General features: G+C 42.4%; 1 protein-coding gene across 1 annotated transcript; it reads left to right on the forward strand.

Moving 5' to 3' along the window:
- The first annotated feature begins 587 nt into the window (after positions 1-587).
- Positions 588-12,057, forward strand: lgi1b (leucine-rich, glioma inactivated 1b). The gene is made up of 8 exons (XM_017704471.2): positions 588-1,117; positions 1,251-1,322; positions 3,141-3,212; positions 6,046-6,117; positions 6,225-6,296; positions 6,397-6,566; positions 8,698-8,862; positions 9,765-12,057. Exons 1-8 carry the CDS (start codon positions 936-938, stop codon positions 10,580-10,582), a joined length of 1,623 nt encoding a protein of 540 aa, XP_017559960.1. The 5' UTR covers positions 588-935; the 3' UTR covers positions 10,583-12,057.
- Positions 12,058-12,503: the final 446 nt, after the last annotated feature.

Genomic DNA, 12,503 nt, shown 5'->3' on the forward strand with positions numbered 1-12,503 from the left:
ACAAAGAAGCCAGACAAAGAGCAGGCCATACAGAGGTCTCCATAAGCCGCCACATATAAAATATTAAAGTGCTGCATAGCCCGTTGTATAAAATTATTACATCATCATTATTAACTGAAAAAGATAAATAAACGTATAATACTATGCGATACATATAACATAAAAATTATGTAAGAATTGTATCATCATGATATACATTATACTGCATGTTATATAATAATTATAGTATTTGACTATTTTATTAACAGTAATATTTTCATTATATCACAATAATCATTCTTAATCCATGATTATTTTATATAAACTACAGCACTACTAGTAGTGCAACAACAACAACAACTAATAATAATAATAATAATAATTATAATAATAACGTGTTTTATATACATTTTATCTTTATTAATGTACCTTTTATGTGCATTATTTTCTCCTGCGAAGGCCATGAGGCAGTGGGACAACAGAGCATGAGAATAAAGACGCTCACATTACCCTCCCCCTGTCTCACAGGGACACAGGTGCGTTTCATCCTCATGAATATTCTAATCAGCCTTCATCACTTATTCATAAGCTGCTGCAGAAACAAAAAAACACCCCGCTGGTCCTCGTGCGCGCGTTAATTGCGCAGCTTCGACTTTATGTCGTATCTGATGCGTCGCTGAACATCAGCGTGAGTGAGATTTCCACGCACGAAGTCACTCCGTTCATCACTGTGGATGCGCGTTTGTTCTCGCTAAGCTGGAGTCGCGCTGTGCTCATGTGGCCGGGACCAGCCTCTCTGGAACGAATCGCTCGGATGGGCGCCTCGCCTCTGCATTCATTACCCAACACAAACCCGTTTGATTTAAGCCTTCTCCGCAGCTGAATACCGAGGCGCATCCCAGCAGCCCGACTCCTCCACATCTCCACTGGCCCTGCGGCTGAAAGACTGCGGCGGGATGGCGTTCCGTGCCAATCGGCTCTCCCTGGCTCTGTGGCTCGCCTTCAGCTTGCTCTTAGCCGAGAGCCGAAGAGGAAAGCAGCCGAGATGCCCGCAGGGATGCACTTGCACCAAAGACAACGCGCTGTGCGAGAACCTCCGATCCGTTCCTCACAGCTTCCCACCAGACGTCGTCTCCTTGTGAGTTTTTCCTCGCACGTATCCCGCAGCCGTCAGCACGTGTGGACGCGTTGGAACCTCAGTAGGCATCTTCTCGAAGGCAAGACGTTTGGCTGCGTTTGTTCATGTTTTAATGCTGTTTTACTGCCAACAGATCATTCGTGAAGTCTGGGTTCAGCCAAATTGCAGCGGGAAGCTTCCTGCACACGCCGTCCCTCCAGCTCCTGTGAGTAACGTTACACGGTCATTTGTTATTGTTTTTTGACGTGGTCTCGATTATGAAAGGCTGAAAGTGTTCAGGTGTCTGTACTGACAGATTGCTGCCCGTTCCCTCCGCCTCAGAGGTCTTTCTATGAGGCATTATGCTCCGTGACCAATTCCCTAAAGTGCTTAAAGCTGGTGTGGAAATTATGCAATGCAGCTGCCCAATAGAGGGGCCATTGCCTTAACCTCGTGATGACCAAATACTTAAGTGTTTGACACCGAGGCACCCAGAACCCAGAGTGTTGGGACAAAAACACATTCAAACACAGTAAGTTTAGTCATGAGCTGCTGGAGTGATGGCCCAGTGTTTGAATTGAACCAGTGAACAATGGCCTTCAGGTCTGGCTGCTGGAACAGGGACATAGTCCCAAAACCCTGATCTGTCCCACCCAAAGGATTGATTACTGTGGATGGATATTATTAGGATTTTATTGATACCGATACTGCTTGTTGATAGACACTGTATTGATGCTCTTATGAAAACAACTCAGTTTCCCAAAAAATGTAAATAAAGGCAAAATGCAATGGTGTGTAAATTAATGAAACCCTGTATTTCATTGAAAAAAGTACAAAGCCAACAAATCAAATGTTGAAACTGAGAAATTTTATTGTTTTTTGAAAAAATATGTGTCTGTTTTGAATTCGATGCAAATGACACGCTCCAAAAACCCGTTGGGGCAGTCATGTTTACCGCTGTGTTTCATCACCTCTTCTTCTATCAACACTCAGTAAGGGTTTGGAAGCTGAGGAGATCGCTGATGTTCTGAAAGTGACATTTGTTTGATATAGCGTTTCAGTTTGGCGTCTCCTTTGTGGTATTTTCCATTTCATAATGGGCCAAATGTTATCAGGTGACATGTCTGGACTGCAGGCAGGCCAGTTTAGCACCCAGGCTCTTAATATGAAGTAAAACACGTTGTCTGGGTGGCAGCTTATGTTGCCAAAACATATATATGTCATTGAGCATTAATGGTCCCTTCACAGATGTGCACATCACCCATGCCATGTGCGCTGATGCACCCCTATACCATCATGAATACTGGCTTTTGAACTACGTACTGATAAGAAGCTGAGTGGTCTTCAGCCCAGAGGGCACTCTGCCCGTGAATTCCAAAAAGAATTTCAAATGTTGATTTGTCGGACCACAGGACACTTTCCCACTTCACCTCAGTCCATTTTAAATGAGCTCAGGCCCAGAGAAGGTGGCAGCATTTCTGGATCCTGTTTATATCTGATTTCTTCTTTGCATTTTAGAGTTTTAACTTGCATTTGTGGATGCAGTGATGAACTGTGTTCACAGACAGTGACTTTCAGAAGTGTTTCTGAGCCCCTGCAGTGATTTCCACTGAAGAATCTTGTCTGTTTTTAGTGCAGTGCTGCCTAAGGGCCCAAAGATCACGGCCAGCAGATACTGGTTTTTGGCCTTGTCCCTTGCATACAGAGATTTCTCCAGATTCTCTAAATCCTTTAATGTTATTATGTACCATAGACGATGAAAAGCAAAAGTACTTTGCTCTTTTAAGTTGAGAAACATTATTCTTGAATTGTTGCACTATTTGACACATGCATGTGATGCTGCTAACTACATTTATGGCTTTGATCATTTTACACAGGTAGGCCAAGGTGATGTTAGGAGTCTTGCCCAAGGACTCTTATTGGTATAGTGTAGTGCGCTTGCCCTGGTGGGGGATTGAACCCCAGTCTACAGTGTTAGCCACTGGCAGAGGTGTTAACCACTACACTAACCAACCACTAACTAAAGCTTTGACTTTGCTTACAGCTTGTTTACAGCAAACTCGTTTGAGTCTATTGATGAAGATGCATTCCAGGGACTACCACATCTGGAATATCTGTGAGTCGAATTGACATTTAATGCTTCTCATTACAAATGATTTATTCTTAAGCATCTGAAAAATAGCAGAAAACACATCTTTAATAGAAAATTCCACAGAAGCCTTAAAAACTAAGTATAATTGCTGAAATGTTTTTCAGTATTTAGTATGTTCATCCTTGGCCTTTATTACTGCTTCCTTTTTCGGAACATTTCCTTTTAGTCTGTTAATCTGTAGGGATATTTTTCCACACATCCCAACTTAAAAGTTGGTTCTCACAAGCCAAATTAACAGACATTCGATGCCGTCCATTTGCTGTACTTTGTGAATGATTCACCTGCATGACGCGTCAGAAGCCGAGACGAGAGATTACACAGACCTTTAATTCATTGTTTTCAATCTCCAGAGTCCCTGCACTGTATAGTTTAGTGTTTCTCTCTGTTGTTCACACCTCGTTCAGTTCAAGAAAGGATGAATTAGCTAATAATATCAGGTATTTTAACCAGGAAACCTCAGTTATGCAGTGCAGGGGTTGCAGGACGGGAGCTGGAACTCTGCACTAACTGAACTAGTAAACTTACAAAATCACGTCTGTAGAAACACAACGTAGTTTTCCGACCCATGACATTCAGTTTTATATGTAACATTTAAGTTTTCTATTCAAACGTCATTTAAATCTCCAAAAACAGAGAAATGAAGTTATATCCAGCTGTTTGCTGCTCCGTTAGGGCCACAGCTGTTTATCTCTCAGCAAAGTTATCTAAAGGCTAGCATTGTTGATGCAATACCATGGGACCCTTTACCCACCCTGACGTGAAGAGCCAGTGGGCCTCTGTGCTTTTAAATGCTTTAAGAGACTCTCCAGAATCGGTGGGGGTTGTGTGTGAGATAAACATATTTGTCAGGAAAACACAAATTTGGTAGCTTTCTGGCAGTTTAAGGGAAACTGTATGAGGATCGCAGCCTATTTTATGGAGTTCGTCAAGGTAACAAGTAATTTTAGCCATCTTTCACCTCTAGTTATGTTCGTGCAGAGCAGCGATGCAAGAAATTCGGTCTCAAGTAGTGGCCACAACAGAAAAAACATTTGACTGAAACCCTAGGATGCATGTTAATTGTGAAACAAATACATGCATATATATGCATACCCATACAGACAGTCTGAGTCTGAATCCTCCAGTAATTTGTGCCTTTTTATGTTCTGCAAACACAGTGAAAAGGTCGTCATGTCCATTTAGTGCAAGCAGTTAACACTAAGGCCCAATCCCATTTCTTGTTTTTACCCCTACCCCTTGTTTTCGAGTGTAACCCTCCCCCTTGAAACTGAGTTACAAGGGGTAGTGGTTGAAATCTTCCCCCTATGAAATGGGACGACCCTTCAAGAACCGGATACGTCATCAGTTGTCGTCAGCAACTTTTACGTAAACAGACGAGACGAGGTTTTCCGGCCGTTTCCAATACGCCACCTCCGGCTGTGGTGATCTCACTTGTGTGTAACGTGACAGGACAGGTGAATCTTATTTAAAATAACCTGGAAAAATAATCAGGACGTGTTTTCCTGCTTTCTCTCCAGACTATAGTAATAATGGTATATCACACTGACATTTGCCGTTTATCCGAAGGAGACTGAAAAGCCTGGGCGCTCCGATTCATTCACAACTTCTCTTTTACGCGCCAATCAATCAAACAAGCCACTGAATAAAAACAGAGCACAAGCAAAAAACTACATCACTTCATTAACAGCTGCCAGCGCTGCTCTGTAGGCGACCCTGCCGGTCTGCAGTGACAGCAGGGGAGGGGAAGTTCAGCTCCTCACTGCTTAAATACCTTTAGGGCATCATTCGCCTTCAAAGAGGGGGCAATTATTTATTATCGCCACCAAGAATTCTTCAGTGATATGAAGCTGAACTAGATTTCTAATGGCCAGCTTCATGATCGATTTCCCGTTCCACCTTAAATGGTGCAACAGCCTTGGGTACCAGAGCATAACTGCTGCACCATTTAAGGTGGAACGGGAGAATTCGCCCGGTAGTGACCGAGACGTCAGCGTATTACTGGAGATTTTTAAGTTAAGTGATACTTTTTTTAATCCCACAAACGGGGAAATTCCACCTCCACATTTAACCCATCTGTGAAGTGAAACATCACATACACACTAGTGAGCACAGTGAGCACACTTGCCCAGAGCAGTGGGCAGCCCTATCCACGGCACCCGAGGAGCAGTTGGGGGTTAGGTGTCTTGCTCAAGGACACCTCGGTCATGGACCGTTGGCACTGGGGATCAAACCGGCAACCTTCCAGTCACAGGGCCACTTCCCTAACGTCCAGCCCACGACTGCCCCATACTGCTCCATACCCATTTTAATGCGTGTTATGAAGGAAATGACCATAAAACGCTATTACAGTGGTTCTTACAGTACAGCGGCTTTTTAACAGAGAAATACTCACATTTATGTGTCTCTTTGGCCACTTGTGCAGCCGTCTTGCCGAAGATTCGCAGGGCATTCTGGTAATTTTCTCATAACACTCCTTTTGTAGTGCGCCTCTATAAAAACTAAGTTTGAAGGGCCCTAACACTTCACCCTACCCCTCCATCTCAACAACAATCGGGACACCCTACCCCTAGACGTGAACACGCAAAACGGAGTGGCAAGGGGTGAAATGGGATTGGGCCTAAATCTACAGTCAGTGACTTCTTGGCAGCTATAAATCCTTTCAGATCCATTGTTTAGGAATCCCTGTTTTCCATACCACTTTCTTATGCAAGTGAATTATCTTGTATCTAATCTCCTCAGAAATATCTGCAGAGAAGTGAAAAATGTAAGTGAAAGTAACTACAGCACTTGATTTCAGGTTTATTGAAAACAACAAAATCGAGTCAGTATCACCTCAGGCCTTCAGAGGTCTGAAATCCCTGTTACATCTGTAAGTATATCAGAGTTTTCTTGTGTTTATTTGTTCTTGTGTTTACTTTATTGCTATTCTTATTGATTTAAATACACTAATGCACTAATGTTTTACGTTTTTATCAGGAGCCTTGCCTATAATAACCTTGAGACATTACCCAAAGATGTTCTCAAAGGAATGGATGCCTTAACAAAAGTGTAGGTTGCTTTAGCTTTCACAAATTGGGACAACCGTAATCAGAAATACAGTCGTCCTACACAGTGTTCATGGTTTCAATGGACAATCTATTCTAAACAGGGATCTTAGAGGAAACATGTTCAACTGTGACTGTAAGCTGAAATGGCTGATCGAATGGATGTTTAATACCAATGCAACAGTGGACCAAATATACTGCAGCGGGCCTCCGCTTTATCAGGGGAAGAAGATCAATGACCTGATGCCACAGTCCTTTGACTGCATAACGGCAGGTGAGGCCATTCCGTTCACACATTCCTGACATTGCTGTTAACCCTGCCACACATTTAAAGATAAAAACCTTCAGAAATAATAATGATTGATATAACGAACCCTGAGAAACTTGATAAATTGCACAGAACTACAGTCAGCAGTCAGGAACCACTGAAGGATATAAGATGCTTTATTTTGGACTGGGGGCGGCACAGTGTTATGGTGGGTAGCGCTGTCGCCTCACAGCAAGGAGGGCCTCTGTTTGATCCCCTGGCCGGGCGACCAGGGTCCTCTCTGTGTGGAGTTTGCATGTTCTCCCTGTGTCTGCGTGGGTGTTCTCTGGTTTCCGTACAAAGACATGCAGTCAGGGCAATTAGACATGCTAAATTGCCCCTAGGCGTGTGTGTGATTGTGTATATCTGCCCTGCGATGGACTGGCGACCTGTCCAGGGTGTATCCTGCCTCCACCCGATGACTGCTGGGATAGGCTCCGGCTCCGTTTTTCCAGTCCACCTTTAATGGAGCAGCAGTTACATTCTGGTGCTTCAAGTGTCAGAACTGCTGGACTACTTAAGGGAGAACGGAAAATTTAGCTATCTAGCTACCTAAACGTTAGCATATAATTATCGATTTTTTATGCTTGTTATGAAGAAAAAGAAAAAAGACAAAATAATAGACATTAAACTAAGATAATACAATGGTTATCGCATTTTCTAACAGAGAAAATACATCTTGCTGGTTTTTCTTTATTTCTCTTAACACTGTTCAGAGTGTCTCTCTGAAACACTTCGCCCTACAAAAATCTATCTCAACAAAAATCAGGACACCCCACCCCTAGTTTAGAACACTCAAAACAGAGGGCTAAGGGCTAAGTGGTAGGGGAAATGGGATTGGGCCTTAAATTCAAGCAGACAGCCATGCAATTTCCCCAGGCAAGCATTAGCAGTAGAATGGGTCATATTGAAGAGTCTAGTGATGTCAGCAAGGCAGCGCCATAGGATGACACTTTTCCAACAGTTCATGAAAATCAGTTCATGAAAATTCTGCCCTGCTAAATGTGCCTCTGTCAACTGTAAGTGCTGTTATTGTGGACATGTATTGGAACAACAACAGCTTAGCAGTGAAACAGGAGACCACACAAGCTCACAGAACAGAAGTGTCTAATGCGGAAGCATCTGGTTGCAACACTCACTACTGAGATTTCTGGAAGCAACGTCAGCACAGGATCTCTTCCTTGTGAGCTTTATAGACTGGATATTAAGAGCCTGGATATCAAGCCTAAGATCTAAGTTACTATTGTATAGTTCCTAGGTTGGTGTTATAATATCCCATGTGCTAAGTTGTTGCTAGGCAGTTGCTATGGTATCCCAAGTGTTTGCTAAGGTGTTGCTAGGTGGTTGCTGTGGTATCCCGAGTGGTTGTGAATGTGTTGCCAGGGGGTTTCCATGGTCTAACAGGTGTTTACTATGTGTTTTTTAGAGGGTTGCCAAGTGATTGCTAGCTGTTGATGAAAATAAATGAAATTAATAAATGGAAATAAATGTCAGTCTCTAGGAGGACTGAGGAATGAAAAACGACACTCGACCGCAGGTCAGTATGGCTTGGGGACCAGCCCTGAGTAAGTATCTACAGTTTGGTGGCTGGGGTAAAGAAATAATGGGTCTTGCGTGGGGGTAAAAAATAATGGGGGTCTATGGGAGAAACAAGAGATGTGGGAAAAAAAAACAAACAGATCAGTGCAGGCCGGAAAAGTTTGAAATTGTGCTCTTGGGCCTGCCCTGAGATAGTGAGTAGACAGGCATGCCACTTTTGTAACTCATTTTTTCCTATGGGTAAAAAATGCGCAATTTAACGAAGACTGTACGAAAAGCATACGCCAGATCAAAAAGCTGTATACAAGCACAATATACCCAATTAGATGGAACATTCCAGAGTTTTTTGACATTCCGATTTACAATAATTTACTTCTACCCAAAAAAGGACTATTACAAGGATAATGCCCTGTAATGAGCATAGTCTTTACATTCTACTCTGGGAAAAATATGTGGATACATATTTGTATGTCATTTCTTTTTTTATCAAGTTTATTACATTAAACCGTTTTCCTTTGGCTTCAGCATGTCCCTCACCACAATCGTTTTTCTTTTGCAGAGTTTGTCTCCATCAAGACCCTGAGGTTTGAATCCATTTCCGTAGAGGCCTTCACCTTTGGGAATGATCAGTATGCTGTGTTTGCTCAACCGTTTGCTGGAACATGCAGTTTTATGGAATGGGATCATGTCAACATGGAGTTTAGAGCCTACGACAGCATTGAGAGTGAGCGCCAACAAAACACTCTGCAGTAGGGCTGTTGTGTCCCTGTGATGACACTGCCAGCTAATAGTAGCGTGGATGGATCTTAGAGTATAAAAACGCTTAAAGTAATACTTCAGCCTTCATACAGCTGAACAACGACGACCCACATTATCAGTAGCGCCGGTTCTGGAGTCCCGTGCATTTTCTTCAGACATTTCTGAAAATCCTTACATGAATGTGTTTTAGGCACCTGCCCAGTTATGACAGTATAAAAATTTCATTTCCATTTCAGTGGCTTTTCAAACAGTCAAAGCAGTCAAAAAATCTCCATGTATTGGTGATAAGTGCGGGAATAAAACATGATTTGTTGAAAACGAAAGTGAAGTCAGACTCCTAGCTTATGGCAAATATACCTTTCTTAATATTGTTAAAGCATTTTGACTGAAAATCTAATTCCCTATAGTGATTATGAATAGGGCTTTAACTTCCAGAAGCAGCTCTATGTACTCAGCCAGCCAAAGTATGGTGAAATTAGCTTTTTTAGTTTTGTGTTGGAGGCTATTGCAATTGAACCAGTGAAATAAAAAATGCCTAAATCATTATACACTTGCCTCAAACTGTGTCAAGGTCAGTACGACCTGCTTATATGGTTTTTGACAACATATGACATTGTTATTTATAAAAATAAAAAAAAACATCTTGACTACAGAATTGAGTTTGCACTTTTAGCCATTTTTGCAGATAAGAGTTCAGCTTTTATACCTTTACAGAATGCCACACGGTTTGAGCTCAGTAAGTGGTATATATTGTAATGTATGATATAACTACAGAAGACACATTTAACCACCGGTATTTTTTTATTACAATGTTTACCACATTGTGGTGTGACCATTTGAACTTGTTTCATGTTTGTTTCTTTGTAGGCACTTCCACAGTGGTTTGCAAGCCGATGCTCATTGACAACCAGCTCTTTGTCATCGTTGCCCAGCTTTTTGGCGGCTCGCACATCTATAAGCGGGACGTCTTGGCCAACAAATTCATCAAGATCCAGGACATCGACATTCTGAAAATCCGGAAGCCCAATGACGTTGAGACGTTCCGGGTAGACAGCGAGTCATTCTTTGTCATTGCTGACAGCTCTAAAGCAGGATCCACCACTGTGTACAAATGGAACGGCAATGGCTTCTACTCACATCAGTCCCTGCACCCCTGGTATCGGGACACGGATGTCGAGTACATGGAGATTGGCGGCAAGTCTCACCTCATACTGTCCAGCAGCTCACAGCGGCCTGTTGTCTACCAGTGGAGCAAAGGCCAGAAGCAGTTTGACCGGCAGACTGATATCCCTGACATGGAAGACGTCTATGCTGTCAAGCATTTCAAGGCCAAGGATGAGCTTTACATCTGTCTGACCCATTTCATTGGTGACTCCAAGGTAATGCGGTGGGACGACGGCATGTTTACCGAAGTGCAGACCATACCCTCTAGAGGCTCCATGGTTTTCCAGCCCGTCGCCATTGGCAACTGGCAGTATGCCATCCTTGGCAGTGACTACTCGCTTACCCAGGTCTATCAGTGGGACTCCAAAAAGGGCAACTTTGTGAATTTCCAAGAGCTGAACATCCAGGCCCCGAGAGCTTTCTCCTTTGTGTCTATTGACAACCGCGAATTCCTGCTGGCCTCCAGCTTCAAAGGGAAGACTCAGATTTATGAGCACTTGATGATCGATCTGAGTAACTAAAGTGGGCCACAGGACGTGTTCTTGATAGGTAGGGCCAGGTATTAGAACCAGTACCCCTTCCCCCCTCCTCTAGTTGCTTCCCTTGTTTGATATGAAGAAATTCTTGATCATCTTATAGCACTTCATTATTCATCACTTCCTGTAGCCCACAATATGGACAAAATGCTATTATTACACTAATTATACTGTGACATCTTGCAATATCTATATTAAGTCATTGGTGAATCAATGATAGTTGAAGACTACTCCACATTGTTTTGACCAAAATATAAACAATTTTTTCTTTCTTTTTCCCTTTTTTCCTTCTTTTTTACCCTTTTTTAAGTAAAGTTTATTTCGTAATGCATTTATTGTGACATAGGTCGATCCAGTGAGCCTATAAGTTATATTAAGTGTCTTTTTTTACGATGGAGGAATGAATGAGGCTATTCTAAAGTGGCGAAGCAACCAACCACGCAAACAACACACAAAACCTTACAGAGATGGTGGAGTCTACAGTCCCGACGCCCACAGCTGCCAAGCCTAGCAGAATACAAAAAATAACCATTCTGTGGTTTGATTCTCGCTTTGTATTGACTGGGAATTAATGTTATATACTTCAGTACAGCCCAGTGATACCTACCCTGTTGTTTTTCAGCAAGGAATAATGTGTTTGTGAATAGACCACGTCAGATGAATTTCAATTGACGGAACCAAACAGGCCAAAACATTTCGGTTGCGGGTGGGTGCGGAACAAATACTTCCAATTTTCTGTGGGAGTGGGTGGGCGCGGGATGCAGTCTAGCAGGATGTGGGGCAGAAAAAACAGTCCTGCTCAGACCTCTGCTGTAGGCCTCAATCCAAATCGCCCCCTTCCACCACACTCCTGTTCCATGGTCCATGTCGCCACACGCTCCTGAAGTCATGACCTGAGCTGAAAGAGGAGCAGAGTTATGTAAATAAGCTCACTGTCAGAACTACCTGCATTATCTAGTCTGCTAATGATGCTTCCAGATGATCGCCTCTCTAGAAATATCCTTTGTGTCCTTCGCTATTGTCACCCTCCTTTCTGCACTTTTCAGTTTTCCTCTTTTTACACCCTCCCTGCTAAACAACAGCCATTGTTAATGTATTCTCTCGCTGCAAACACATGCTAGTGGAACGTTTACTTTAGAGGTATAATAAAGCGGAAAAGTACAGGTCAAGTGATTAACTGTTGACATCATAACAGACTCTCAAATAAAAATGTTTACATTTTTACCGTAATCTTAAGCAAGTTAGACATTTTATACAAAAAAAAGGACCGTCCACTTCACAGGATTTCTCACGCTGGCTGTCCTGCCTTTATAATGGAATTCAGTTTAGAAGGATAATCTTAATGTTATACATTTACATTTCGTGGTATTCTGTGATCGTTGCTTTAGAAAGATGTTTTTTAGTTATTTAATTTCTTGTTTGTCACAGGTCTACTAATAAACCCACTTCAAAAGATTTTATGTGCGTGAAATTCATTGTCAAATTGTGCTCTGTCTGTCTTGCACAGACAAACGGGGAGTTTAAAGGCACTCGTTTCCATACCTGGAAAATCTGGAAGATTACAAAATGCTCCCAAGTCATATTTCATTTTGTCCTTTGCTATATTAGTTACTGGACTTTACAAACAGCAAGAAAACTAAACACAGAAAGTGTGTAAAGTTCAAAAGAGACTTTTTTGGAAGTCATGAAAAGGCACTGAATCCATCCATGAGGAAAAGCTTCTATGTGGCCCTGCTGGTGACATCCCATATAAATGAAAGAAATGTGTGGCCACGCCTTATTATCACGTGGGAACGAGATTTTAATGGGTGGCCATGACTTAGTAAGATGTGGAAATGAGATAATTAAGTCGTAGCCACGACTTAGTAAGCTGTGGGAACGAGCTCATGCCTCACCAATCATGGCC

This window comes from Pygocentrus nattereri, chromosome 13 (genome assembly GCF_015220715.1).
Source record: "Pygocentrus nattereri isolate fPygNat1 chromosome 13, fPygNat1.pri, whole genome shotgun sequence".
Lineage (NCBI taxonomy): Eukaryota > Metazoa > Chordata > Actinopteri > Characiformes > Serrasalmidae > Pygocentrus > Pygocentrus nattereri.